General features: G+C 39.9%; 2 protein-coding genes across 4 annotated transcripts in view; both read right to left on the bottom strand.

Moving 5' to 3' along the window:
• shmt2 (serine hydroxymethyltransferase 2 (mitochondrial)) overlaps positions 1 to 7,627 on the bottom strand; it is a 34,052-nt gene extending 26,425 nt beyond the window's left edge. The window contains exon 1 of one of the 2 annotated variants that reach the window (XM_057846826.1): positions 7,463 to 7,627. In XM_057846826.1, the coding sequence (XP_057702809.1) occupies positions 7,463 to 7,495 (33 nt within the window). In that variant the 5' untranslated portion in view covers positions 7,496 to 7,627. Of the gene's footprint in view, positions 1 to 449; positions 600 to 7,462 lie in introns of those variants that run through there. The other variant, XM_057846825.1, reaches the window with a different exon arrangement.
• Positions 7,628 to 13,285: 5,658 nt separating this feature from the next.
• LOC130921939 (neurexophilin-4) overlaps positions 13,286 to 27,003 on the bottom strand; it is a 123,772-nt gene continuing 110,054 nt past the window's right edge. For both annotated transcript variants that reach the window (XM_057846322.1, XM_057846323.1), the window contains exon 2: positions 13,286 to 17,376. In XM_057846322.1, the coding sequence (XP_057702305.1) occupies positions 16,576 to 17,376 (801 nt within the window). In that variant the 3' untranslated portion in view covers positions 13,286 to 16,575. The remainder of the gene's footprint in view (positions 17,377 to 27,003) is intronic.

Here is a 27,003-nt window from a genome sequence, read left to right as displayed (position 1 = left end):
ACTATGAGTGCAGTTATAAAAGCAATCATGGTTCACAAGTAATGTACAGCTTTCTACATACTAAAACAAGAATGATTGGATTATTAACGAAGCATGCCGTTTATGAAAAAAATCGGGATCGTCAAAAATTGAGATGGGCAGGTCCAGCCTTAAAAATTTTTTTTTTTTAAAAAACGGTGATCAGACAGACAATTGTTATCAGTGCACTCCAACTTTTAAGGTTACCCCATTTTTACTTAATGGTATAATTCTGGCAACCACAACTGCTGGTATTTAACTATCAATGTATTTATTGAAAAAAAATCTATACTTTTGGGCGTACATCGTGACAAGCTGCAGACTGTCACGGGACAGTTTCGGGAACAACTCCCATGACAGTTGCTTGAAAGTCAGCTATGCGAACCACTACACTACCAGTTACATTTTCTGCGCGTTACAAAAAAAAGCACCTCATGATTCGATATCCATCCCGCCTCTCGCTGTGATCCTGCAGGTGGCGAAGAGGACAATGGTGACACGCCAAGGGAGGCGGCTAGCATGTTAATGGCCAAGGTGCTCTACTCTTTGCCCTGGCCTTCTGTCACCTGTGGCAGTGAAGGTAGAAAAGGGGAACTTACCCCAACCCCCTTTCTCTGCTGGGTTCTGGAGAAAGAGGAAAAGCAGGAGAGGGAGAAATAGACGGAGACCTGGCCGCTTCTCACTGAGAAATAACACGGGTCGTTAAACCTTGACGGAAACTGTCCTTTGCTGTCTAGGCTCCATAGCGATGGCACAGAAAGCCAGCAAACTCTTTACCTCCCTCTTTCTGTCACCTTGCACTGTTAAGCAACCAAGCCAAGCACCAGCATGGCCTTTTTATTAGCTTTTCATCAAATTTGCCTCTGAGTGGAACAGGGCTGCTTTTTAACAAACATGGGTCAGTTCCCTGTGGTCAATCTGCAAGCTTTCCCGTATAATTTCCCCTTGCTGACGGTGAGAGGGGATTAATTAATAATCGTGACATCAAGTGATCCGAGGAGGGCGGGAGCCAAGACACAAGCACCAAATGTGTCACACGTTGACTATTTTTAGGCAACAGATGACTGTCGGTCCAAGGTGAACTTGAAGAAAACTAAAAAGGAGAGGCTCCAGATTCAATGAATCTGACACGTAGAAATTACAGTCCTCAGTAACCAGGCCCCCCTATATGGTGTCCACGGGTAAAGCACTATGCTATGTTCTTGGACAGCGTAGGTGTTTAATTTAAATGTATTTTTTGTTGTTGTTGTTCTTTTCCTCGTATGTCTGCTACCTTTCTTTGCATTCCTCCAAAATCCCTTCCCGTCCACTGCTTTCTCCTAATATTAAAACATCATGAACAACCACAATGACAGTATATCAAACTTGCATCTGGCACATTAAAACTGTTCACACCCATAAGGACACTCATATTCCTATTCTCCATGTCTAAGCAGCTAAACGACAGGTTAGAGTGGGGAAAAAATGCAGTACGGCTCAGTTTTTAAAGTCCCACTCTTCATGTCAGAGGATATTTTAGTTAATTAGATGGATTGGATTTCATTGAGCAACAATCTGGAGTTTGTTTGACCGTGACATAAACCAAAGTGGCCCAATCTGCCGTTTTAATACCAATTTTATCAAACGGAATTGACAGAGTTTGAAAAGGTGTTGTTCATAATCCTGATTTGCTTCCAATGAATTTTGGGCAATACTTAAACATTCCTAAGGTTGTTGTAGTATAGATTCGAGTGGTATTTAAAGAGGCAATTACTACTGATGGGACCGAAAATTCGATGCTGAAAACTATTGGCCGAAAATAGCTAAAAATGCATTACCTGTTTTCCGTTTTAAAGACCGAAGGTTTTCTACCCGATAGTGTGAAGAATCTTAGTCCTCTTGTGATGACTAGGCATGTGCCGGTATAAATTTCTGAAGGTATGATAACCTTACGCAAAAATATCACGGTACTGCAATTACAGCTCTAAAAATATTTTATTTTGAGATTACTGGGTTACAAAACAAGAAACGTTTTTCCATTGAACAGGATTTTTATTTTTCAAAACAACATATTAGCAAATTGGTAAATAGGTATAATGCAAAATTAAATGCATAAAAAAAAATTTAAAAAAAATAAAATATTCTAAATAAAATTAAATTGGCATGCTAATTAGCCACATTATCTGCCTCGTTAATATTATGTTTTACCACTGCTAGACACACTTCACACGCTGGAGTTAACTAACTGGTGGGAAACGTTCATGACAGTGTTTACTAATCTTTAATTTTGTATAATTGCGAAATCATATTGGACATATTGCCTTCTCTGGTAGCCACCCCGGTTGGCCCACCTAAGCTGCGGCAATCTGTAACTTTCCGGTACCCAAAGTATGCCCATACCATCGACTTCGTTTTCTTTGATGGGGGAAAAAGTTCAGGTGTTTCATGTCCTCCAGCCAACCTGCACCACAACTGACTTACTGACACTAATACCCCTTTCCCACTGGCCAAAAAATCCATGTCAACCCACTAACAATCGGCTTTTGGTGGCAGTGGGAAAGGTGCAGCGACCCGCCTCGACCGGTGTCAATCAACCCGCCAAGCGACCCGCGTTTAAATCACCTCGGCTCTGATCGTCATGCAGTGTGAAAGCAAAACCCCGGGTTAACAGTCAACACCCTAATCTACGTGGTGACGTAGGCTCTTATGTGATGCGTCATAACAATGTGCCAGTCGCCTCCCATTTAACACGCCCCACAACCGTAGTTACGTCGATGCTCATAACAAAGCTAGTAGAAGAAGAATTCACGTCGCCTACGTTGCCTCAGCACAAGCAGAGTGTTGATCCTTTGCTGCATTTCAATCATTTTGAGGGCAGTAAAAAGCATGAAAACAGAGAACACAAACGGAAAGGAGGCTTCCATGTTGCTCTGCATTGTTTACTTCCTTGAACTGAATGAATTCAGTCTGACTTGTTGACGGTTAGGGTTAGGACGTTACGTAACCTTACGCACGGCTGAGGAGGGGTGGAGGGTTAGACGGGTGAAAAAAAAAAACAAAAAAGACACGGCCTTTTTTTGTCAATTGGAAAGGTGCCAAATGCCAATTGCTAGTGGGTTGCATCGGCTTGGAAAAAACGTGCGTTGACCCACTAGTTTCAGTGGGAAAAGGGCATAGGCAACAACTTGAGGGGGAGGGGTGAGCCACTGTATTTTTGGGACATAAAAAATAGCTAATACTGATGGGACAGTATGATGGAAGATTTGGTGGTTTTGAAACATTGACGTTTTCAAACCAAGGTATACCTTAAATACGTTAACCGTCACATGCCTAGTGATGACGTATTCAAAACACGGCGAGAAGCAACACACTGGCTGAAGTTGTCTAGCTAACACTGCTGGCTCACAGCAGTGTTGTTTTTGGCAGTTTTTGTATTGGTCTTTTGGATGGTAATACTTATTAGTCTTAGTCATATTTTAGTCATCTCAAAATGTGTCTTTGTTTAGTTTTTGTTGATGTGAACTCAAGACTAATTTCCTCTAGTTTCAGTCGAAGTTTACCAAAAATGTTTCCGTCTAGAAATATTAAAAACATTTTACCCCAAACATAAATACATAAATATGGGTTTCCAACTATTTTGAATAAACACTGACAGACGAGCACATATTGTAGCGTCTACAAGGAAAATGCCAACTTGGTGATAATACACACTCAACAGGAAAACTGTACATCTTTTTCAATTAGTTATACCCACCTGCATGCCACAAACTGTATATAAAAAACGTTTTCCAAGAATTTAAGCATTAGTCTATTTATATTTATCATATTTAATATCTATATCTAGATATTCCTTGTCGGTTTCCGTACTTCCTGTGACTTGATCTCTACCGAATGAAACCGCAAAAAAAAAAAAAAAAAATCTTTTTAATTAGGACTGGGCGATTTTAAGATCCAGAGTGAATACATTTTAGATCGATTGATGTGATTAACTTATAAAGACTATCAGTAAAAAATAACAGAAAAACAAGTTTTAAAAAATGAAATCGTGAAAAGGATCGAGATCAGACGATATTAAAAAAATGCAATCTGTTTTTGGGGGGCACATATCACCCAAATAGAATACACAATTTTAATAGTTCTCGATCTTTGAGTGTCTTTAAAAATCATTTTTTAACACCATTTAATAATATTAAATCATTTAATTAGTGTGAAAAAGTGATGACAGTGGATAGTATGAGTACCTCACTATTCTGAGATTCAGGGGATGAACCTTGTGAAAACTATGACAAATACGATTAAAATTTGTTAATGTTTTATATTTACAGATAACGCAGTATACTCAGGTAACACAAATATCGTCATTCCTCAAACACACCTTTCCTGTGGTCAAAACAGATCACGTTTTTCTCCAGTAACTGTACTGCTCAGTAGGTATGTGTCACAGAAAACGACTGCGGGAAAGAAAACTAAAACATTCCATTCATCCTTCCTCTGTATTATTGCTGCCCATTTTCTGAGGCGACTCTTGAGGCGAGTCAATTTTACAGATGACTGCCGTCCATCAATGGTCATACCAAACAATCAGTCGGGTAGGACAAGGAAAAAAATGGGGATTAGAGAGAAGGAAAGAACGATACGTGAGGTAGGAGCGAAAGCAGAAGCATCCGTCAGTCTGACACAGTTTCCTTTGCTCTGTCAGCGGCTAATAGGAAGGCTGTCCGTTACAAATTGCCCCGTGATTCAGTCGGGACGACTCAGGGAATCGGGATAGGGCTGAAAAGATGTGCAGTGATGGGAGGAAAAGCCCACAGCGACTTCACTTGATCCGGGTCGGAGAGTTTTCAGACTGACAATCAAGACTTTAAAGACGCCAGTGAAGCCAATCGTCAAGTCACTCAGCTGTCGGCTGCTGTGCCGCACGGCCACGCAACACTGGGCAGCATTTAAATCCACGTACTGCTTGTGCTGACTATCCCGCACCCTGAAACCAAAAGTTTGTATGACTAGCTAAGTGGAATTGTGTGTTCAAATTTGAATGTTAGTCAGACTTTATCAATACGGAAGCATCAAATGAGAGAAGACGAAGAAGTATATTTTTACTCGTTCAACAGTTGGTAAAAGATGTAATGCAAGATAAAGATGGTATTTTGTTAGTTTTAAATTTTGGCAAAACATCTCATTAAAATTTTTTCCCCCTCTATTGGGACAAATACTTAGCCAATGTTCTGTTGATTACAACACTGTAGATCAGATACTCTCAAATAGTCACGCACTTGTGACTTTGCAAATGCACTTTGTACATGTACTGTAGACCCTTGGTTAAACATTTTGAGATTCTTTCTCATTCAAATGAATGGCGAAAAGTCTTATGATTGAAACTAATGTGTTGAATCTTACGATCGCGGATGTAGTACATGTTTAAAATGAATGAGGATGTGCATTCTCTAAGGTTCCAAGAAGCAACTGACGTCATTTGGGGTATATTAAAAGAGCTGTGACTTAATGAACGTTAAAAAATTCAGATCCCAAGGAGGGAGTAGTTCAGAGCCCCAGCTCTATTATGCTAAAATTGATTTGGATATGTTGGAATATTGCCATAAAATGCATATACTCAAAGTTGTTCAATAAGATATGACTCCCCATTTTTTGTTAAAGAAAACATAACCAAAATGAAATAGTGTATATTTTTCACACTTAACAAATTCACATTGTTCTGTAGAGTGAATGTTTGTTATATAAAATTAATGGACAAATCCATTACTGACGTTTTTGTTCTAAATTGTCTACTTTGAAAGACTAATTTAATCTTACACATGCACTTTCATGAGGACACATGCCATAAGGGAAAAAAACGTTCTCGTGAGTCCTTTTAAAAGTTTGCCTGTGATGCACACTTAAGCAATTTGTAAGAAAACCAATTACAAGCAGACAGAAGCACGTGAATCACGACTTACAGGCACAACTTATTAGTTTTATCAGCACATGATGCCTTAGAGTAGACTATCATGGGTTTCTCGGATTTCAGAGAAAACGGCAACTTCTGGGTCTGTTCTTTAATTAAGAAACTACTGCAAGTCCTGCCAATAAAGTTCCATGTTTAACAATGAAATGAAAGTGTGGGTGAAGTTTTGCTAGTTTTTTTGTGCTTATGTTCATGTGTAAACAAAAATGCTTAAGTTTAGAGCGTTTCAGTACAACCTGCTTGGACTCACAACCACCCTTTGACAGATGGGGATTTGAAATGAAAATGTTCGCAGGTCCCAGTAGGGCTGTGCCCTCATGGAAAGAATCTAAATCAAGATTAATTGAACCTTCTAACTTGACTTTCCACATATTCTTTTCATGGGAATTTTTTACTTGCCAAACTGTCTTGCTTGTCAATTATTACAACAAGTACTACCACGTCTGAGGTGGAACAGTCTGTGTACTGCAGATTAACTGAACATAGAACAGGCTCCATATCTTTCACAATGTGTCAAATCCTTATGTGCGCAGTCAACATCAAGTTGGGGCGAGTCATGGACTTCGCCAATTAGAACGGTTGAGCTGTTGCTGGACAAAAAGAAAGAGCAATTGGTTGTCTTATGTCTTTAAACGTGGCTCACCAATCATTTACCTCAATAAAAATTACAAGAAGCCCTTGCATCTACAATATTGTTTCCAGATTAGCAAACTGCTACTCTTTTTTTCCTTACCATTTGTATGTGGTGTGCGAAATGTCCATCTGAAGCACAACATACGCAATAGGAGAATTAAGTAAACATACAATTTAACCTTTAAAAATCTGCGACATTGTTAAAGTAAAACTAAAATATTCTAAACGTACCCCTCTGAAGGTTTGTGTCCTCTTATCACCCCAAACAGACAAACAAGAACTGCCTTTTCACTTGCATTACAACCAAATTTGTTGGTTAATATTTACTAGGTTACCTTGGAATGTTTTTTTCACACTCATTTTGCACTTTGGAACCATAATTGAGGCCAAACACAAAACAGTAATAAACCTTGGTTACGTATATTTAGGTAAAACGTGTCTAAAATTAAATATTTATCTTTAAAAGGCTGATTTTAATAAATTAGAACTAAGAATATTTATCATCTGTTTAATTTCCATTCATTTACAGCAGCAGCAGTCAGTGGCGCTCATGATGAAACTGAGCGGTGGCTGTTGCATCATTGCAGCAGCCACACACATAATACACACTGACTGGCTAGCTTGGCACGCCAAAAGAACCCTTGTCAGAAGGACAAGCGATAAAAACACTGCGTAGTTCAATGAATTAGTGAAATTTAAAATTGTACAAAATTATGAATAACAATAATAAAGCAGGTGGTTAAGAATCACTCATTACAAGAGTCGAGGATAGCTTGTAATGTACTGCAAGCTAGCAAGCGACGTGCTGACCAAGTCTACAAACTCGTCCCAAAAAATGCAATTAAAACGCTTTTTCATTGACTAACTCACCCTGGTCAGTTGTCTGACTGCGAAGGACAGCATGTTACCAGTTTTCTTGACCGGTTAGGAGAAGAAGCAGCTCAGCCTGCAGCCACACCGCCGTCACACGCACTCAGAGAGGGGGCAGAGCAAGTTGTTGGCAACGGATGGTGACGTCACCTGATTCTCGTGAAACGCATGATGGGAAATGAAGTTCGCCAAGAACTTACCAAGCCATACCTAGAGCACTTTGAAAGGTATAATGGAAAACACAAAATATAAAAATAATTAAGTCATTTATTGTCATTGACAGTAATCGACATCAAATTAGTTTAAACCAGGATGGCTGGCATTGAGTGAGAATGTTTGACTGTTGGAATCATTCGATCGCGTCCAGCCCGCCCAACGTCAAAATGAATGGCGTGCCGCAAGCAACACGTCACTTTTGCTCATTAATATTCATTACGTTAGCAATTGCGGCTCGGCTAGTCAACCTTCCGTTTGTCCCCAATAGTAAATGAATGGAAATAGCGTACGAACGAGATGTTTACTGAGCCTAACCTACCAATTCTGTCCGAAAACGATGTCCCTTGTGCCAAATTCACTGGTAAAGATGTGGTAGAACATACAAATGTTCAGTTAAAGAGATTGCATGAGTGTCTAACCCCTGAAAAAGATGGCAAAAAGAGCCGACCTGATCCAGTGGTAGCTTTTTTATCGACACCTTTTTCTTACGCCACTGACAATGACATTCTCCTGTCTCAACAATCTATCCTTTACCACCATATGCCCTGTCTTTTTTAAATATTATATCCTCTGGTTGTCTTATCTCTCTGACCGTTCTTGGGGGCAATTTACATTGCTATTTTTGTGTAGCGATCGCAAATGCTACTCGGTGACAGCCAACGAACACTTTAAATTTTTTCATTAATAACATCTTAATTCTATACATTAATTTACACTTCCCCCTTACTAAAGTTTTGTTTTTTTGTTTTTTTGTTTTTTACAGCAGAAAAGATAACAGTGGCAGTCAGATACCATTTATGTTTTTTTCAGGTCATTTATTGTCAGACAGAAGCAGCACGGCAAAACGCCACGCTAAAAAGTAAGTAAGAATATCAAAATGGCTGACCTCTTCATCCTCTGAAGGACCATGGCCCTCAACAAAATGTTTACTGCATATGAAATGTGAATGGCTTCACCTTGCTGGCGTTAAACTGGTCTTTTGAACGTCAGCTCAAGTTGATCCATTCTTCACATTTTTTCCTTCGAGTTTTTGGTTTCGGGAAACGTATAAAGAAAAAATCCTTAATATGTCGTAATGTCCAGAGTCGTTTCTACAAGTTCCATATCAGCAGTGTTTGATCGGCATGTTTATTTTGAAAGATTACTGGAGAAAACAAGCTGAAATATTATGGATTGTATGCGGGGGCGTGCGTATAATGTTCCACTTCCGCGTTACGATGGTGATGTCACGGTCTAAAAATAGCACTTGTGCGGTACGCTATTGGATGTCTATCGCCATCACTTACAACAAATGAATTAAGGCTGGGAGCGGTATGGTTTATTATATATTTTTCAATTTGATTCATCAAAATAAATGATATGACAATTTAATATAATTGAATTAAAAGAACTGTGTTGCCAGGCATTGAGTAATGTTTCACTGACATTGAGTTAAAAGAAATTTACATTTGTACTGTATTTCAAATAACAGAAAATAAAATCCTTTAATTTCAACTCTCTTACTCCCTCTTCTTTTTTTAATCCCTACAAGATTTGTAGTGTTCAGGAGCATTGTTTACATAATGGACGATTAAGATCAGCCAACACAAAGTATTCTGCAAAGAGTGACACATAGTTAACCTTTGCCACTATATGCTAACTAGCCTAAGAGTCAGTGTCAACACTAACAAAATCAATTTAAAAAAAATGAAAATTGTATAAATATTTTACTTTGTTTGTCTGTTTTTTCTCAAGATCTCAAGATTGTAATAATAAAGCCTTGGTATAGCGGGGAAAGAAGTGGTAAATTTCAATTAAAAAAAAAAAAAAAAGTTATAATGTGAGGGGAAAAGTATCAAATTTAAATAGTAAATAGTTGTTTTCACAGCAGTGCTTAGGGGAAACGATAACATTGTACAACATGAATAAACACACATTTAACTGATGAAAAATGTTTACAGTGATCATCCGCTACTTCACGCCTCAAACTTTGCGCCCTCAGTCCTTTGCACATATTTTTTTTCAGTTAAAAAAAAATAAATAAAATAAAATAAATAAATACAGATGAGCCATCCTAATCAGATCACATAGTCCCACTCTCTCTCCTGCTGCTTTTCTTGGTCAGGCAGCGCACTGGAGTTGCTTGTTAAAGTTAACGATGATTGACAGACATTAAGGTTTGATCTTTCCAGAGATCCTTGGAAGTTGAAACTTCAAAGGCTGCATGCGTCAATCATCGTTTAACCTGTTGAACAGTTGCAGTGGCAACTCACTGTGTGTAAGTGAGCCGCTTAAGTGGATCTGAGTGGACTCAATCAATGAAGTATTTAATATAGGCAATCAATTTTCTACTTTATTCTTGTTTAAAAATAATTTGGTGGGACAGTAACATGTTTAAAACATTTGAAGTGCTTAAAACCATTTATTAAAACAGACACTGTATATAGCATAAAAGTTTTTTTAATTATACTTTGAGGAAAAAAGTGAAAAAGCATGTCATAGACAGTGGTATGAAAAAGTATGTGAACCTTTTGGAATTTCTCACATTTCTGCATAAAAACACCATCAAATGTGATCTGATCTTTGTCAAAATCACACAGATGAAAAAACAGTGCTTTAACTAAAACCACCTAAACATTTATAGGTTTTCATATTTTAATGAGGATAGTATGCAAACAATGACAGAAGGTGGAAAAATAGGGATCAACCACCGCATTTAATGTTTTGTGCCCCCCGCTCCCTTGGGCAGCAATAACTTCAACCAGACACTTCTTGTAGCTGCAGTGTGGCACATCGATCAGGACTAATCTTGGCCCATTCTTCTCTACAAGACTGCTGTATTTCAGTCAGATTCCTGGGATGTCTGTCATGAATCGCTGTATTTAGGCCATGGCACAGCAGCTCAATTGGATTCAACGCAGCATCTCAATGGGGTTCAAGTCTGGACTTTGACTTGGCCACTCCGGAACGTGTATTTTGTTCTTCTAAGAACCAATCTGAAGTTGATTTAATTCTGTGTTTTGGATCATTGTCTTGTTGCAGCTCTTTTCAGCTTCAACTGTCTGACAGATGGCCTCAGGTTTTCCTGCAAAACATCCTGATAAACTTTTGAATTCATTCTTCCCTTAATGATTGCAAGTCATCCAGGCTCTGTGGCAACAAAACAGCCCCAAATCATGATGCTCCCTCCACCATGCTTCACGGTGGGGATGAGGTGTTGATGTTTGTGAGCTGTTCCATTTTTCCTCCACACATGACGTTGTGTTACTCCCATACAATTCAGCTTTGGTTTCATCAGTTCACAAAATATTTTGGAGTGCCCAAGTGCCTTTTAGCAAACATTTAACGAGCAGCAATGATTTTTTTAGACAGCAGTGGCTAACTCTGTGGATTCCTCCCATGAACACCATTCTTGGCCATAGTTTTGCATATAGTTGATGTGTGCACATATAGAGATATTGGACTATGCCAGTGATTTCTGTGAGTCTTTAGCAGACATTCTAGGTTTTTTTTTTTTTTTTTTATCGTTCTGAGTATTCTGCGCTGAACTCTTGGCGTCATCTTTGGTGGACGGCCTCTCCTTGGAAGAGATGTAACAGTGCAAAATTCTCTCCATTTGTAGACAACTTCTCTGACTGTCGATTGATGAACATCCAGACTTTTAGAGAGGGTTTTCTTTCGCACCTTTATACAAACCAACAATCCTTGATTGCAGGTCTTCAGACAGCTCTTTTGATCTAGCCATGATGCACATCAGATAATGCTTCTCATCTAGACAATTCTTACCAGGTGTGTGTTTTATAGTGGGCAGGGCAGCTTTAAACCACTCATCAGTGATTGGACACACACCTGACTTAAATTGTTTGGTAAAAATTGGTTTCAAAAACTCTTTAAGTCTCCTTAGGCAGAGGATTCATTTACTTATTTTCCCCCTTCTGTCATTGCTTGCATGCTATCCTCATTGAAATATGAAACCTATACATGTTTAGATGGTTTTAGTTGAAGCAGACACTTTTTTTACAGCTGTGTGATTTCGACAAAGACCAGATCACATTTGATGGTGATTTTATGCAGAAATGTGAGAAATTCCAAAAGGTTCCGACACTTTTTTATACCACTGTATTTATCTCTTTCCAATGCTAAATCTGAATGAATACATTGAACACACACACACAAAATAAATAAATAAATTGGGGGGACGCGAATTTGCTGTTTTTCACATATCACTGCGGGTTCTGGTCCGCATTATTCGTGAAAAACGAGGGATCACTGTACACCAATTCCAATGATATGTATTTATTCTTATTGGGCTAAGAAACAAATATATTATTGAACATATAGGTAATTCAAAACACTTCCAGGTTGTTTTCTTTATGTCTGACAGAGCACACTGAAGTGATGTGCAAACCTATATTAGACCTTTACATAAAATGTCTTCTTTATTGTTCTATTCATTTTACAAGAGTGTAGAGTGCATACTAAAGGTTTATGTCACAAATAAAAAGCAGTGCAGCATTTGGACGTATAATAAATTGTTCCAAGCCCTGTAAAGCACGCGCATGAATAGCTTTAAGCAGAGACGATTGATTACTTCTGTGTGCTCAAACTGGTTGAGTGCATTCTTTTTTCAGTCAGCTCTTCTTTTATTTTCTTGTCCCTGAAGAAATGCATTAATCATAAAATAAATAATATATTAAAGGGGACATATTATGGAAAATTGACTTTTATTGTTTCTCATGTTAATAGTTGATTTTCTTAAGTGTCTGCCCAACCATAAAGTGTGAAATTAACCAACCTGTGGTAAATATTTGTATATATTTTTAAAAGTGTTTTAAAGCGGGTCATTCCCCTTTTATGCAAGATTTGTGTTGGGTGTTGTGTCCATGTGCCCCATATACATGCACAGGTTACACGCGCTCAAAAAAGACCTTCACTATGCCTGGTTTTTGGGCACTCAACTTGTCTGTCAGGTTTTCATTGGCAGAGAGTTTAACGAGACAGATGCGTATTCATTTTGTTGAAATTGAGATTGTGAAGAGCAAACAGTTGAATAGCCTGCACTGAGACAAAGATAAACGAAAAAGAGTCAGTGATTATGAAAGACAGACTATATAGCAGAAGGCAGCTTTTTTTAAGCAATGTTGTGCAAGTTTTAATTAAATCATTCATCCAATCTGGTTGCTTTTACTTTGAATTTAGCATATGAAGTGGTGATGGAAAACAACAACGTGTTCCATACTTAAATCATGTAATAAATGTAATAAATTGACTGGAAACCACCAGGATGTTTGTTTCACACGGCGAGGAAAACAAGTATATCACATTACTCGGTGTGGTGTAGCAATTTTCTTTCCATTTACCATCTACACTGTGTGTAATGGAAATGTATATCAAATAAAACCATCTTGCCTCTCCAAAGAAGTCAAAAGTTATCATTTTCGAAATGCTTAGGGCATTCTTGTTCAAATACCAAGCAAAACAAACTTTCCTTCAATATGGTTCAGAAAATTAAAGGACATATCTTCACAGCGTGCTCGGCGCGTGGATTCGTAATCGTAATGAAACGTTAACTTAATTCATAAGTCTGTCCTTGCCGAGATAACTCAAGTATAGTTCGCAGCTTGTAATTGTGCTTGTGGCCTTTGAAAAGAAAAAAGAAATTCAGTTGGAAGATGGTTTAAAATATTTTAATGTGCTTTTTTTTGTTCATACAGCATATTGTATGCATATCCAGCATAGCATTTCTCATACATATAACTCTCTTATAGGATAGAAATGTAGGGCACAGGGGATGATTAACAGTCTATCAAAAACACTACTGTTGCCATGAAGTATCTCACAAACGTAAATACACAGCTAACATTAGTGTAAATTGGTGTGACTAATTGTCACTTAGGAATGTACTCTTGTTGCGAGCAGTTTCGATATTGACGATTGTGTGTGGATTTATTGTATTTCATGGGTCAGTAGATAGACCCTGCTAAGCAAGATTTACATTGACTACTTTACATTGCAACAATGTGTCATTTTCGAGGAGATGCTACATGAATGTCTAATGCAATTAGAGCTGTCAAAGTTAAACATTTTGCTAATATCTAATGTTATTGTATCTATATAATCAGGGGTGCACATATTTTTTTTGCCCAGGTTCTCAGAGGAGGACCTGGAGATGTGACTTGGTCCTCATTGAGCTTGAGAGCCGACCCGCCTGATGTGATAAAATTATGACAAGCTTTACTTAGAGCCAATTAACTTTAATTATATTAACAATTAATGCTTGATTAACATCAACTGGCACTGTTTTTTTCCGTGCTTTTCAAAGTTTGGATGGCTGAAATTCTTTGACCCTACATAAAATGCGCTGCTCTTATCAGCGACATTGGGTTTCTCACGGCACATTTTGTACCGCATTTCCGTGCGAGCATCATTTGCTTCTAGCCATGGTACCTCCTGCAGCCACTTTTCAGCAAAAGTCCTTTTTTTCGGCAGCTCCGGTGATGTCTCTGTCGTCTGTCTGTCTTTTGACGGGGTTGGGGGAACACGGAAATAATTACTCAGTGGGGCCTGCCTCTTCGACATTTTCAGAAGTTATTTTCTCGTGTCCGACGCAAATACAGTGGTCAGCCATCGGTACGTATAAGCGTATGGAAGCCGTTGAGGGCCAGCGCGTTTGTCTACGTGCAGTACGCATGCGCGCATGCGGACCACTTATGTGCACCCCTGTATATAAAATATTAATATACCGAAATATTAATTCTGTCAAATATATGTATATTAGATGTATATATTACTGCCAAATTTAAAGCTTTAACTTTTTCTTTAGTTAAAGGGACAGACGTCTTTATAATGTGCATCCCTGCAGAAAGAATTTTGTTTATTTATATGGAAAAACACATAATTCCTTTTTAAAAAGTGGTGCCATTGTTTTGTGTTCAAACATTATTTATGTGCATGAAATCATTACAGCGAGCTCACGAGTTAGATCTGACACAATACAGGACACGAGAGTAAAAACATCGAGCTGCTTTTCTTTGTTCTTTTGGCTAAAGCTACACGATGAACAGGGAAGAAATGATCAAATTTCCTTTCAGGCTGGGAATAAGCTATGGAGGATAGAAATATTGTGTTGTTTACATTTTGTATACACCCACCGGTAACCGTGACCCCTTCCACAGATTTGTTGTTGATAAACAATTAAACCTATGCCGGCGTTCAAGTCTACTGATAAAGCAACCTGGCTCTCAGTATTCTGTCTAAATGTATTTCGCAAAAAATATCTCATCGCAATGCCAAGCTTTTCTATATGCATTTATAGCTCATTCCCAGCCTACAATGAAATTCGACGTGTCCCGTACGGTGTCAGATCTACTTCGTGAGCTCGCTATTTGATTTCGTGCACATGAATAAAATACTTTCTGTGCACAAACTATCAAATCGTGCGCACGAATTAGAAATCAGTTCACACAAAGTAGTAGCTCGTGTGCACGAACTATTTGGCTAGGTTCATACTGCAGGTCCTAATGCACGAAAAATGTGAATTCATGCAACAATTATGTCAGCAAAGAGCGAGAGCTGCTTTTACTACGCAGGAGGCGGGCTTAACCACAGTCATAAAAGATAAATAAATAAAATGATGAAAGGATATGCCTGATAATGTTCGGTTTCTTACTGTGCGCTAAAAGAACAATATTTCAGTATTGCTAATGCTTACATGACCGAGTTGGGGGAAACTGACACACACACATAATGCTAGTGTGTGCGTCATGCATGCGCAGTATTTAATTATTGGTTTGAATGCTTCTGCGCATACGGATCAGTTTGCCAAGCGTGTGTCATACTGGGAATTAGTGTGCATGCGTAATGCTTGAAAGTGCTCAACGGACAAAGGCAGTCTGAACTAGCACGCCAAAAAAAACCAGATATGACAAAAAAAATCGGAATAGTGCATTCAGACCTGCAGTATAAACCTAGCCTTTGAATGTGTGCACGAGTTACAGTTTTTTTCAATGTCATGGCTGGGACCCAGTAATTTCTCCATTATCAGATATCTAAATAATTACCGATTTGCAAACTTAAATACTTTGAGCAACTGCTTTTCACATAAAGGTAATTTATACAAAGTGTTGTCTGTCGCTTATAAAGCATTAACTATGACAGCTTCAACTTTGACAGCTCAAAATGCAATAATTACAAAAATGTGAGGTGTGTGTACTCACTTTTTTGAGATACCGTATACATGGTGACTGCTGCCACGGTTCGTTTATACTCAGGAGGGGGTACTGATGTTTAAAATGTAATACCATGGATAAACAATAATTTAAAAACAATAAGTGCGCCGAAGGTAAGATTAGTATTTACAAAATCTCTGCAAAAACATAGGTTACTGATGTTTCAGGGAGGGACTGGGGAAATGAGGAAATGACTCAGCCTTGGCATTTATATATAACTTAGATTGTACATTAGTACCTTGACTTAAGAGTTTTATTCATTCCTTGACCTAGCTTGTATCTCCATGTATTTTACCAATTGAACCACAATTTGCCATTGTCAACAAAGAAAACTAGCACTGTACTGTAAATTACAACAATAAAAAAATCATAGTAAAAGAACAAATAAAATATTCAAGCGGAAAGTCTCTCGCACACACTTCTGTCGTATTCATGCGATGTGGGCCTTCAGGTAGTGTCGTCAGTGTTTTCACTTGTTATTCCTGTTGAATAGACAAAGGAAGGTTCCTTGACGCACGCAAATGAAAAAGGTGTAAGTAGCGGCACTCGTAAGTCAAGGTACAACTGTACTTGATTTCAATCCACAATTCACAGCAGTGGAGAGGCAAGAAACTGTCCCCTGCTCCATCCTTGTAATCAATATGACTATCATTCCCTTCATTGTCGTCATTACGGCCGTCTCTGTTCGGCTTATCCGAAGTAAGGGTGCTCACTTTGAAAGTTGTAGTCCGGACACACCTTCTGAACCAGCTTGTAGTCGATGCTGAAGAAGGAGATGAAGATGCAGATGACTTTGAAGGGCTTAGCGCACAGCCAGGCAGCGTGGGACTGGGTATGCTCAGTGAAGCACGTCTGAGACGGGTCGTACAGGCAGGGCTTGGGCTTCTTGGATCTGTTGGTTTTCTCGTACTCCACTCGGCAGTTGAATGTCTTAATTTCTTTGGGGTCGATGGTGGATTGATGGGATTCCTGGATCTGTACTTCCTGCTGGGAGTGAGGGTGCAGGAACTGCTGCTGCTGGAGGACCTCAAACTCCACCACTTTGGTCGGCGGTACGATGCTAACCGACACGTTCCCGAGACTGGAGGAATTGTGGCGAAAGTAAACGGTGAACGTCCCATTGATGTGGTCCACGATCTTCCCCGTCACCAACAAGCTGAACTTGAGCGTCTTGACGTTAAAGTAGAAATCGCCCCAGCCAAAGATCTTCTTAGTTTTCATTGCCGTCTTCAGCGAAGGTTTACGCTTGGAGCGGTAGCCTGTCTGGTCCAGCAGCAGCGACTGGTTCCTGGCCGCATCATACGGGTTGAAGAAACTGTATGTTGGCGGCTTGGCTTTCATGGGCGTCTGATCGAAGGAGGTTGAGAAGACTCGGGTTTGATACGGCGGCTTAACAGCTCCTCCAGGTTGAACGCCGTAAGGGAGAGTCTTCATTGCTGAGCCCACCGGGGCCAGATCTGAGAAGCCCACTCTCTTCTCCAGCCCTTGGACCTGGAGGTGTAACAAAAAACTCATTAGTTCCAACTCTCAAACCTTGAACTATTTATTTTATACCTATTCACGGTCATCGTAGAAGCTCAAGTATATTTTATCACACCATTGTTTGGTTAACTCATTGGCTGCCATTGAAGGCACAATACGTACAATCCATTTTGACTAGGAGAGGCCACCCCTCCCAGTCACAATGAATTGCACTGAAAAAAGATGAGTACGCATAACTAGTTCTCCCAGTTTACATGAATTACATCTCATGTTGCATTACTGCAATTAGTGGTTTGATAGCCTACTAGGGGATTTATCTATCTTTCCCTTTCAGACAGAACAGAAAAAGGGCAGTTGTACTAGTACATTGAGTATACCATACTCAAGTATATCAACCATAGATAGAGTTTTTCCTTCTAACGTCGGTAACAAAACAATGTTTTGTATCGAATTATCACTACTTGCTAGACACCAGCAGAATTGGAAATTAATTCAGACAAAGAATGGCCAGTACAACCAATTAATTGACCATCCTTTCGCACAAAACCTTTGTATGTGAATGTTTTTAGGTATTTGGTCTTAAACATTTTGGCAGCAAAACCAATGGCCAAGGTCAAGCAATTTGGTGATTACTGAATATATTTGCCAAACCCCGCACATTGTAACCGCAGCGCGAAGTGCACGCCAACCATATCAAATATGGCAGGTCAAAGAATGGCATTCAATGATCATACAGTACTGGAATAACAAACAGACCAATTCTTTGACTTCCATCTAAGGAGGTTTTGTTCAGCACCATCCTCTCCTTTTCAATTGAATATAATAACACAATGAGATGAGACATTAGGCTACAAGTAGGGGTGAAAGTGGGCCGGAACGAACGAAGTTACGGTATAAAATTTGGGGGTGGAACAGTGCTTTGATAACATGCTTCTCCAAGAAGAAACCAATTTACTAACGTCAGATTTACATACACAACAGTTAACAACAAGCCTAATAAAGTGCTTGTGTAGTGTCACACGTTTCCACCGATATTTATTATTTATTTATTCCACGGAAAACACGGAGAACGCAACGAGTGTCTGACGGGTCACGTCGATGACTTGATGTGTGCATACGCTCAGCCCACCAACCTCCCTGGCCTGGACTTCAGTTGTCTGTTGATTGGGTAACATACTGACGTGTGATCAGCATAGATAGTTAGCTCTGATTGGTTCAAATGCGCATGTTTTTCTGGGATAACAAAAAAGATGCAACGGAAAATTGATAAGATCTTTAAGAGAAAGGAAAGAGTTGAAGAGACTTAGGGGCAGTGTATGTGGCGACTCTGCGACATAAAGACGCACTGACTGAGTAGCGGACTCGCCTCGCGTGCATATGGTGTCAGCGAAGACGGAAAGCGAAGGCGAAAAATTCTGAATCCTGCCTCCAAAGTGGAAGAATCCGATTGTGGGGGATTGAGGGTAGCTTCCTCAGCATGCATATCAAAGGCTCCTGCGGCGCGAGACCGCACCGATAACGTCAGCACTCGTATACGTCACATTGGGTGTGCGCAGCGGTGCTACTAAACATTAAAAACAGCAAATATGGCGGAATATTGGCTTTAATTTACAGTTTTAATAATATTTTTAAATTAAATATGTTGAATGTTTCCATTTTTGTGCCTTTTTGAACAAAAGAAAAATGCCATTGCTTCGAGTGGGCGGGCATATTTTTTTCCGGGCTGAGGGAGCTTGGTGGTGTCAAAGTGCATTATTCTCTATCGCCCTGTAAATCTGCACAGCCTCCTCGGGCCTGGCATTAATACTACATCGTTTTCATGCAGAATTGCGACATTGTTCAAATGGTGATGAAAATGCAAATGCAAATTTGAAATTTTTCGTATTCTCAGAGAGTCACCATGTAAACAGCCCCTTATTTTCTCTAACATGGAGGTTCAAAACATAATGCCTGACCCCAGAAATAATCAACAGAAAATTCAGATATTTTCAATTTGAAAGCTATTTGTGGTCATTAAACATAATAAAACATTTTAAATAGTTTTTAAAATTAATTTGTAATTTCTCTAATTTGCATCATAAATGATACATTAAGCATTATATGCAGTTCTCGTGGTGAAACAAAACAGTGAGATTAAACATAATAAGGTTTTAAAGTTTTTTTTTTTTTACTGCAATGAGGTCATGAAATGCTTGTTTTAAATGTGGTACATTTGGCAATATAGTTAATGTGCACTTTAGACTTTCCTGACTGTCTCAGGAAATTAGAATATTGTGTATTCTAATTTCCTGAGACAGTCCTGTATATATACACAGGACTGTCTCAAAAAATTAGAATATTGTGTTTTCTAATTTTCTGAGACAGTCCAGTACTTTAGACTCTCCAGAGCCCACTTGATGACTAGCCCCTCCTTTTCCACAACGGAGTATATGGCTTCACGTGGTAGCAGTTTCCAGCTCAGATAGAGGATGGGTTGCTCAGCTCTGGGGTCCGAGGCCTACGTCGGAGGCATCTACCTGGACCGAGAAGCGGTGGTTGAAATCCGGACTGTGCAATTCTGGAGATGAACAGAGAAGTGTTTTTAGGGTCTCAAAGGCAGCTTCACAGTCCTTCGTCCACGTCACTGGATTGTTTTTGTCCTTTGTAGTCAGTAGTCAGCGGTGAGTGGGGCAGCGATTGTGGCAAACTGCGGAACAAATCTGCGATACCATCCCACAAGGCCAAGGAACGATTGCACCTTCTTTTTTGTGCGAGGACAAGGACACCTCTGAATCGTTTCCACCTTGTCCAATTGGGGTTGTATCTCTCCTCCGCCCAGTTGAATACCTAGGTATTGGGTGTCCTGGCGTGCCCACTCACATTTTGATACATTTAGGGTCAACCCCACCTCCTTGATCTTCCCCAATATCACTTTCAAGTGTTTGGGATGTTCTTCCAATGTGCCACTGAAAATCACCTCATCATCTAGGTAAGCTGCACTAAATGCTTCACAGCCCTGAAGAACCCTGTCCATGAGGTGTTGGAAGGTTGCTGGGGAACCATGCAGGCCAAACGGCATTACTGTAAATTGATACAGGCCGGCAGATGTTCGAAAGGCTGGCTGGAGGCTTCCAGCGGCACCTGCCAATAGCCCTTACACAAGTCCAATGTTGTAATGAAGGTTCAGTTTTCGGAAATAATGCAGATACGCAAGGACCCGTCCTTCTTAAAAACAATGATGACTGGGCTGCACCACTCTGATGTTGATGCCTCAATGACTCCCAGCGCCAGCATTGACTCCACCTCCTGCATCAGCTGCTCTGTCAATTTAAATAAGGAGATGGCTTGCATTTTGTGGGTGACAGTGCTCCCTGTCCACCGAGAAGGCGGGAGTGGCCGCCTCCCCTGCCGACGACAGGCAGCTTGTCGCACACCATGGTTGCCGGCTGAAGAAGGCGGGAGCGCCCGTGCTCGGGCAGCCATGCGCTCCCATCTCCGGTTCTCGATTGTGTCAAGACTTCCACCCCCCTCGGCCCTCTTTGCATGCCCGTCTATAAGTGCTATCCTTGACATGGGCCCGGGGAGCCCCCCACTCTCGTCTCCGGTTCTCGATTGTGTCAAGACTTCCACCCCTCTCGGCCCTTTTTGCATGCCCGCCTAGAAAGCGCTATCCTCGACTTGGGCTTGGGCAGCCACGCGCTCCGATGTCGGCCGGTTTGTCCACGCCAATGCGCCATTTTCAGTGTTCATTTTCCTGCTGTGTCCCCAGCGCCAAGCACTCCTGCCGGGGCCGCAGCAGGGGAACGACGAGCCAAAACTTGCTCGCCGCTGGGGGCTGGCCGATCGGTGAAAGCAATCACCCCCACTGCCATGTGTAACATGATTCGAGGTAGTTTTGTGTGATTTTTCGTGTGCGAAAGGCGAGGAAGAGACTTGGAAGAGCCGCTCGGTTTGGGTTAGCATGTAACCTAGCTCTCACACTCCTCTTTTGTTGACTGTCTTTTCTCCGTCTCCGAGTCCCTACAGGGAAATGGCATGAGCGGGACAACTCCAGTGGCATAGAATACCGTTCGGAAGGTTTAAAAAGTCGGCAGTTTTTACCATTATGCACTAATTTAAACCTGTAGTACTGAATAAATGTCCATTTAGCACAAGATTGTTATCTGTCATGACCATACAATTTATTTAGCAATCGGGGAAAAATACTTTGATACAAAAAATATCCTGTAAAAATGTTGTAGTAGAGAGATAAAAAAATTCTCTAAAAGACGCTTCCTCCTCCATTGGGCTCAATGCTAAATCCGCTGAAATCGCTCATTCTCTGACATCATCACCAAGATGGAGGCGCCAGAGCGCTATAATGACAGGAGGAGCTAAACAGCAGATTTAAAGACGCATTTCTTGTCATCTACGCTTTGCCTAATTATTGTATATAGTTGAATCGTCTCAAAATATGATTTTAATTCCAATAATAATGCTATTTAAGATTTTTTTTGTCATGTCACAGGCACTTTAAAGTGCCTTGTGCTGCATGACCGTATACTCTAAAGTTGGTGCTCAGAGTAGTTTATCAATCAAAACTTGAAATGTCATACAGTGAGTTGGTACCATTGTAAAACGAGGAGAACCGAACACTTAGATTGTTAGATTTAAAAAAATTTTTCTAGCAGTGCACTAATTGGATTTAAAAACACTTCTAAAATTGTAATGAAGATTAAATGGGCTGTGGAAAAAAAGAGTCAAACGGGGTGAGCACTGTGCAGTCCTTACACACTGGTTCCAAACACTTTCCTCTGATGGGACCGGCAACCTAAATCCAGTTCTTAATTGGTCCCTTGACCCCACAGTGTCCATAATTAAAATCCAGTTCAACTAAATAGCCCACATATTTATTCACAAGATGATTCTGTGATGCTAAATGCTGCAACACTTCCAGGCATGCATTTTCTTAGATGTGTTTTTTCTATCATCTCGCCCAAATCAAGAAAACATCTATTTTTATGAACGCACTTTTGAATGTTGCTCCTCCAAAAGCCAAACAAGATGCGAGTAAGACAATGCATGCACGTCTGTTTGTTTGCTTGTTTAGACAGCTATCTGCCTTTGATCCAGCGCCTTTGCTGCTTATTCTCAAGTTTGAGTGACGACACATTTCCTTCAATATTCTTTCATGTCTAATCAGTCACATCACACCTTGCTGCCATCCGCACGCGAGCATGTGAAAAACACACAAATACACTCTAAAACAAGAGACAAACGTCCCTTTATTTCACATCTTAGCTCATTTGAAAATTTGGATGAAGCTGCACATGACAAGGAAACATTTGATGTTTTTTGCAACAAGAAGGGTTCATAATTCTTCTGGGAAATTCAATTCCTATGACCACGGGCACCACTTTTGCTATCACCATCCAGGTTCTCTCCAGCTCTTCCTTGAGCCCTTTTGTGTTCCTTTTTCCTAAAATTACCATCATTGGGGATGGCTATATTGATCACAATCGTTGTCCTCTGCTGCTTATTCATGATCACGATGTCCGGTTGGTTGGCCACAACCATCTTATCAGTCTGTATCTGGAAGTCCTACAGGACCTTAGCCCTCTCATTTTCCACCACCATTGAAGGTGTTCCCCATTGCGAACTAGGGGTCTCAAGTCCATGCCCCCCCCACCCCCCCCCAAAGTGTCATTGCATGTAATTGACTTTCTGATATATGATTTTAAAATTAAGAGTTTTCCGGTAATAAAAAAAAGAAAAACAACAAAAATGAATGAAATGAACAAATTGTTTTTTTTTGTTTTTTTTAAATAATGGATTAAAATTTTTATTTTAAATTGAATTTATTTTTCGAACAGACCATGTGACTAGCACCTTAGACTAGGGATGGGAATTGATAAGATTTTTATGATTCCGATTCCATTATCAATATTGCTTAATGCAGGGGTCCCCAACCTATTCCACTAAGGCACACTGTGGGTGCAGGATTTCATTCTTACCAAACAAGATGACAACACTTTTTCCCCAATCTGGTGTTTTACAAGTGCAATCAGTTGATTGCAGTCAGGTGTGGCTTGTTTTAGCAGAAGCCTCATTGGTTCAACTGTCTCTGCTGGATCGGCTGGAACAAAAACCAGGACCCACAGTGTGCCTTGAGGACTGGGTTGAAAACCCCTGGCTTAATGATTCGATTCTTTATCGATTCCCTTATCGTTTCTAATTTGGACTAATGAACTGTATGAGGTTCTGGGTTCAATATGTTTTATGGTTCATTCGCCTCGGGGTGTCGGTTAGAACACAACGAGCGGAGAGTGCAGTTGGTCTTTTGCACTTTTAATCCAACTAGGCAACAGACCAGAGGTTGCGCTAGACTTTTTCGTAGTCTGTCATTTTGACTGACAGGGTAATCAAAATCCGGTCATAATCTATTTTTACCCGTCACTTAAAATTTTTAAAATGATAATAATGACATTTTCAATAGTATTTAGTTTTCATTCATTTTTAATTAATACTCTGTTCGAACAAGCTTAACAGAGAATCCACACTGTGCCATCACGCATCAAGCAGATCAATATGTAACTTTTTCTCCGCAGTGACAAAAACAGCTGACTGTGGCCCCAGTAGGTAGGCTACATATGGAACAATGAAATTAACAGTTCACCTGCTGTGGCCTGAACAAAGTCTCACACCTTCCTCCTGGTGCGCATGGACTTGAATTGCGTGCCCGCTTGTGCAGTCCCTCTTTTTTCTCCTCTTTTATCAACACCATCGTCGTTTTGGGGCTTTTTGAAGAAACTTCGGACACTCAGTTGCCTTGACATTTTTACGAGTAAGGCCAACGACGTCATGCATCAAGAGAAAATAGCTAATTAATATGCTCACTCGCCACCCTGTGGTCTGGGGTGTGAATTGCAACCTGTCAAAGTTTTTTCCGTCACTGTTTTAAAAAAACGGTCAAAGATGGAAAATATTCGGTTAACGCGACCCCTGCAACAGACACGACTATATACAGGCAATGGCACTTGATATGACAACCAGAGGCATAGCAAGGGTCCCCGGGGACCCCTGGCAACAAGCAACATAGGGCCCTTTGAGCGTATGCAAGTAAGGGGGACAGTTGGACTTGGAGCAATAGCATATTTGATAAACGTATAATAACGTCTCAGTCTCATAGAGCGCTTTTTAGGACACTCAAAGTGCCCGGCTTCTACTACATTAGGACATAAAACTACAGTAACATAGTACACTCACCGCTATCTTGCTTCCTTTTCTCCTGTTCTGCTTTTTTTTCTTTCTTTCGTCGCTTCCAGAAGGATAACATCTCTTCATTTTGGATGTACGCCAATTATAAAAAAAGCCAAATCACCGCTCACTCTCACTCTTAGTCACATGGGGGGGGGGGGGGGGGGGGGGTTGGGAGCGAGTGAAGGGGGCCCCTATGGGAACTCAGACACAAGGCTTTCACTGGCACTGTCGCATTTGTCGCTGCGACAGTGCAGTAAAGCTGTGTTTGCTAAATCTGTTGGCCCTCTGGGGGCCCCTGCTGGCTGGGGGCCCTAGGCAATTGCCTGGTTGGGACGCGACGCCTCTGATGACAACCACTTAATGAGCAGATGAGAGCATGTGTGGAAAGAAAAAAAACCCCCGCTCATTTTCAACTTATTATTATAAATATTCTTGTAAGTTAATTTTATTGCTGACACTATGTTTCGGGGTCATCAACATGTTGTGCCCCCCCTCTCCAAAAGCTAAGCTTCGGCTATGCTTTTTCTGCCAGTATCTTACACCCTGCTGTTATGTGTTGGACTTTCCTATGGTGACTATGAGAATATGCAATGATGTTTTTTGCCTTTACAGGTCTGTGCTGAGTGATCATCAGATGCTAAATGTAATTCCTAGCATTAGCATAGCATTTGCGTTCACATTAGCATTATCTCCAGAATGGCGCTCGTCCCCTTAAAACACTGGCCAGTCTAAAGTTAAGCCACTTGGCTTTTCTCGTCAGTAAGTCTAGAGGATGTTAAACGCTCGGACAGTTTTTTTTTTTTTTACATACAGTTTGTGGCTTCTAGGTAGATTTAATTGAAAATGACACACTGGTTTTCCTGCTGAGTGTATTGTCATCATAAAGTTGGCCTTGTAGATTTTACAATATGTGCTCATCTGTCTATGGTCATTTGAAATTTTTGGAAACCTTTATTTACTTCAGGCACTGAAAACGTTTGAATTTTACAGATTAAAACATTTTGAGTAACTGTCCACTAAAACTAGACGGAATTTGTATGAGATTTCATCAACTAGAACTAGACAAAGATGAATACATTTTGAAATGACTAAAATATGATTAAGACTAATAATAATAATACGTATTTTTGTCCAGAAGACTAAGACTAAGACAAAAATTAAAAGGGCTGCCAAAAACAATACTAACTCGAAGAATAGCAAAAAAAAAAGAATAAAAAAAAAAATCCCAGACTTCCCAGTGTTAAAATGCTGGCACAACATTTTTTTTTTTTTTTTTTTTTTTACATACGTACAGCTTTTCCTGCTGAGTGTGTGTTATCATCATCAAGTTGACGTTGTTCTTATAGATGGTACAATTTGTGCTCATCTGTCTATGTTCATTTGAAATTGTTGGAAACCATTATTTATTTTTGGACTAAAACTTTTCAATTTTACAAATGAAAACATTTTGAGTAACTGTCCATTAAAACTGGACGAAATTTGTATGAGGTTTCGTCGACTAAAACTAGACGAAGATGAACACATTTGAAATGACTAAAATATAACAAAGACTAATATGTATTTTCTTCCAAAAGACAAAAACAAAAATTAAAACGGCTGCCAAAACAACACTGCTGTACATACAAGTATGAAAAAGTCAAAGAGAAAATTATATTCAGCCTAAAAAACTTCTCAAAACGGGTTTAGAGTTAGGGTGAATAAAACTGTTAGGTTTATATATAAAAGTAGTGCTTAGAAAATCACAAATTTGTACAAATATATATCCACCTTAAAAATTCCTCACCACTAAGGTTAGGTTAAAAAAAAAAAAAAAAAAAAGTGCTGGGGTTAGAGTTGATCAAGTGGACCAAACAAAAGTGCAAAAAAATACGTTATTTCAAAATCAGCCCATTATCACTTCCTTCTTCACTCAAAGCTGAAGTGACAGGTCGGCTGCCTGGCTCATCCATCAGTGAATCTAATAACAATTCCACATCACTATTAGCAGAGGCAACAGTGCATCACTCCGACCAACTAATGCATTCAGTCATTCAATTAATGTATCTATTTCTACTGGCCATTCATTAACACTAGGCGATTTCTGCGTGGATTGATTGATGGTAGAATAAGTGAATGCTTATTGACCACTGGAAGAGTGAATTACCACAAAATAAATGCCAGGTGTTGATGAATGACTCATGACAGGAATAATGACTCGCTGAAGATTTTCGACATGCTCCACAACAACCTTTTGTGGCATTACAAGAGGCCGTTGCGTCATTTCCATTAAGGTAAAATAAGCTACCTAAATCAGCGTGTGCATGATGGAGGCTTTCTACCAGCATGCTGTCAGCAGTGTGAATTAACACCACACTTTGCCAGATGTCAGGCGAATACGCTGTTGGTGTAGGCTTAATCAGTCCTCACAGCCTGAGGTGG

This window comes from Corythoichthys intestinalis, chromosome 9, assembly GCF_030265065.1.
Source record: "Corythoichthys intestinalis isolate RoL2023-P3 chromosome 9, ASM3026506v1, whole genome shotgun sequence".
NCBI classification, from domain to species: Eukaryota; Metazoa; Chordata; class Actinopteri; order Syngnathiformes; family Syngnathidae; genus Corythoichthys; species Corythoichthys intestinalis.
The sequence above is the reverse complement of the archived record's forward strand: the minus strand, read 5'-3'. Positions and strand labels throughout refer to the sequence as shown.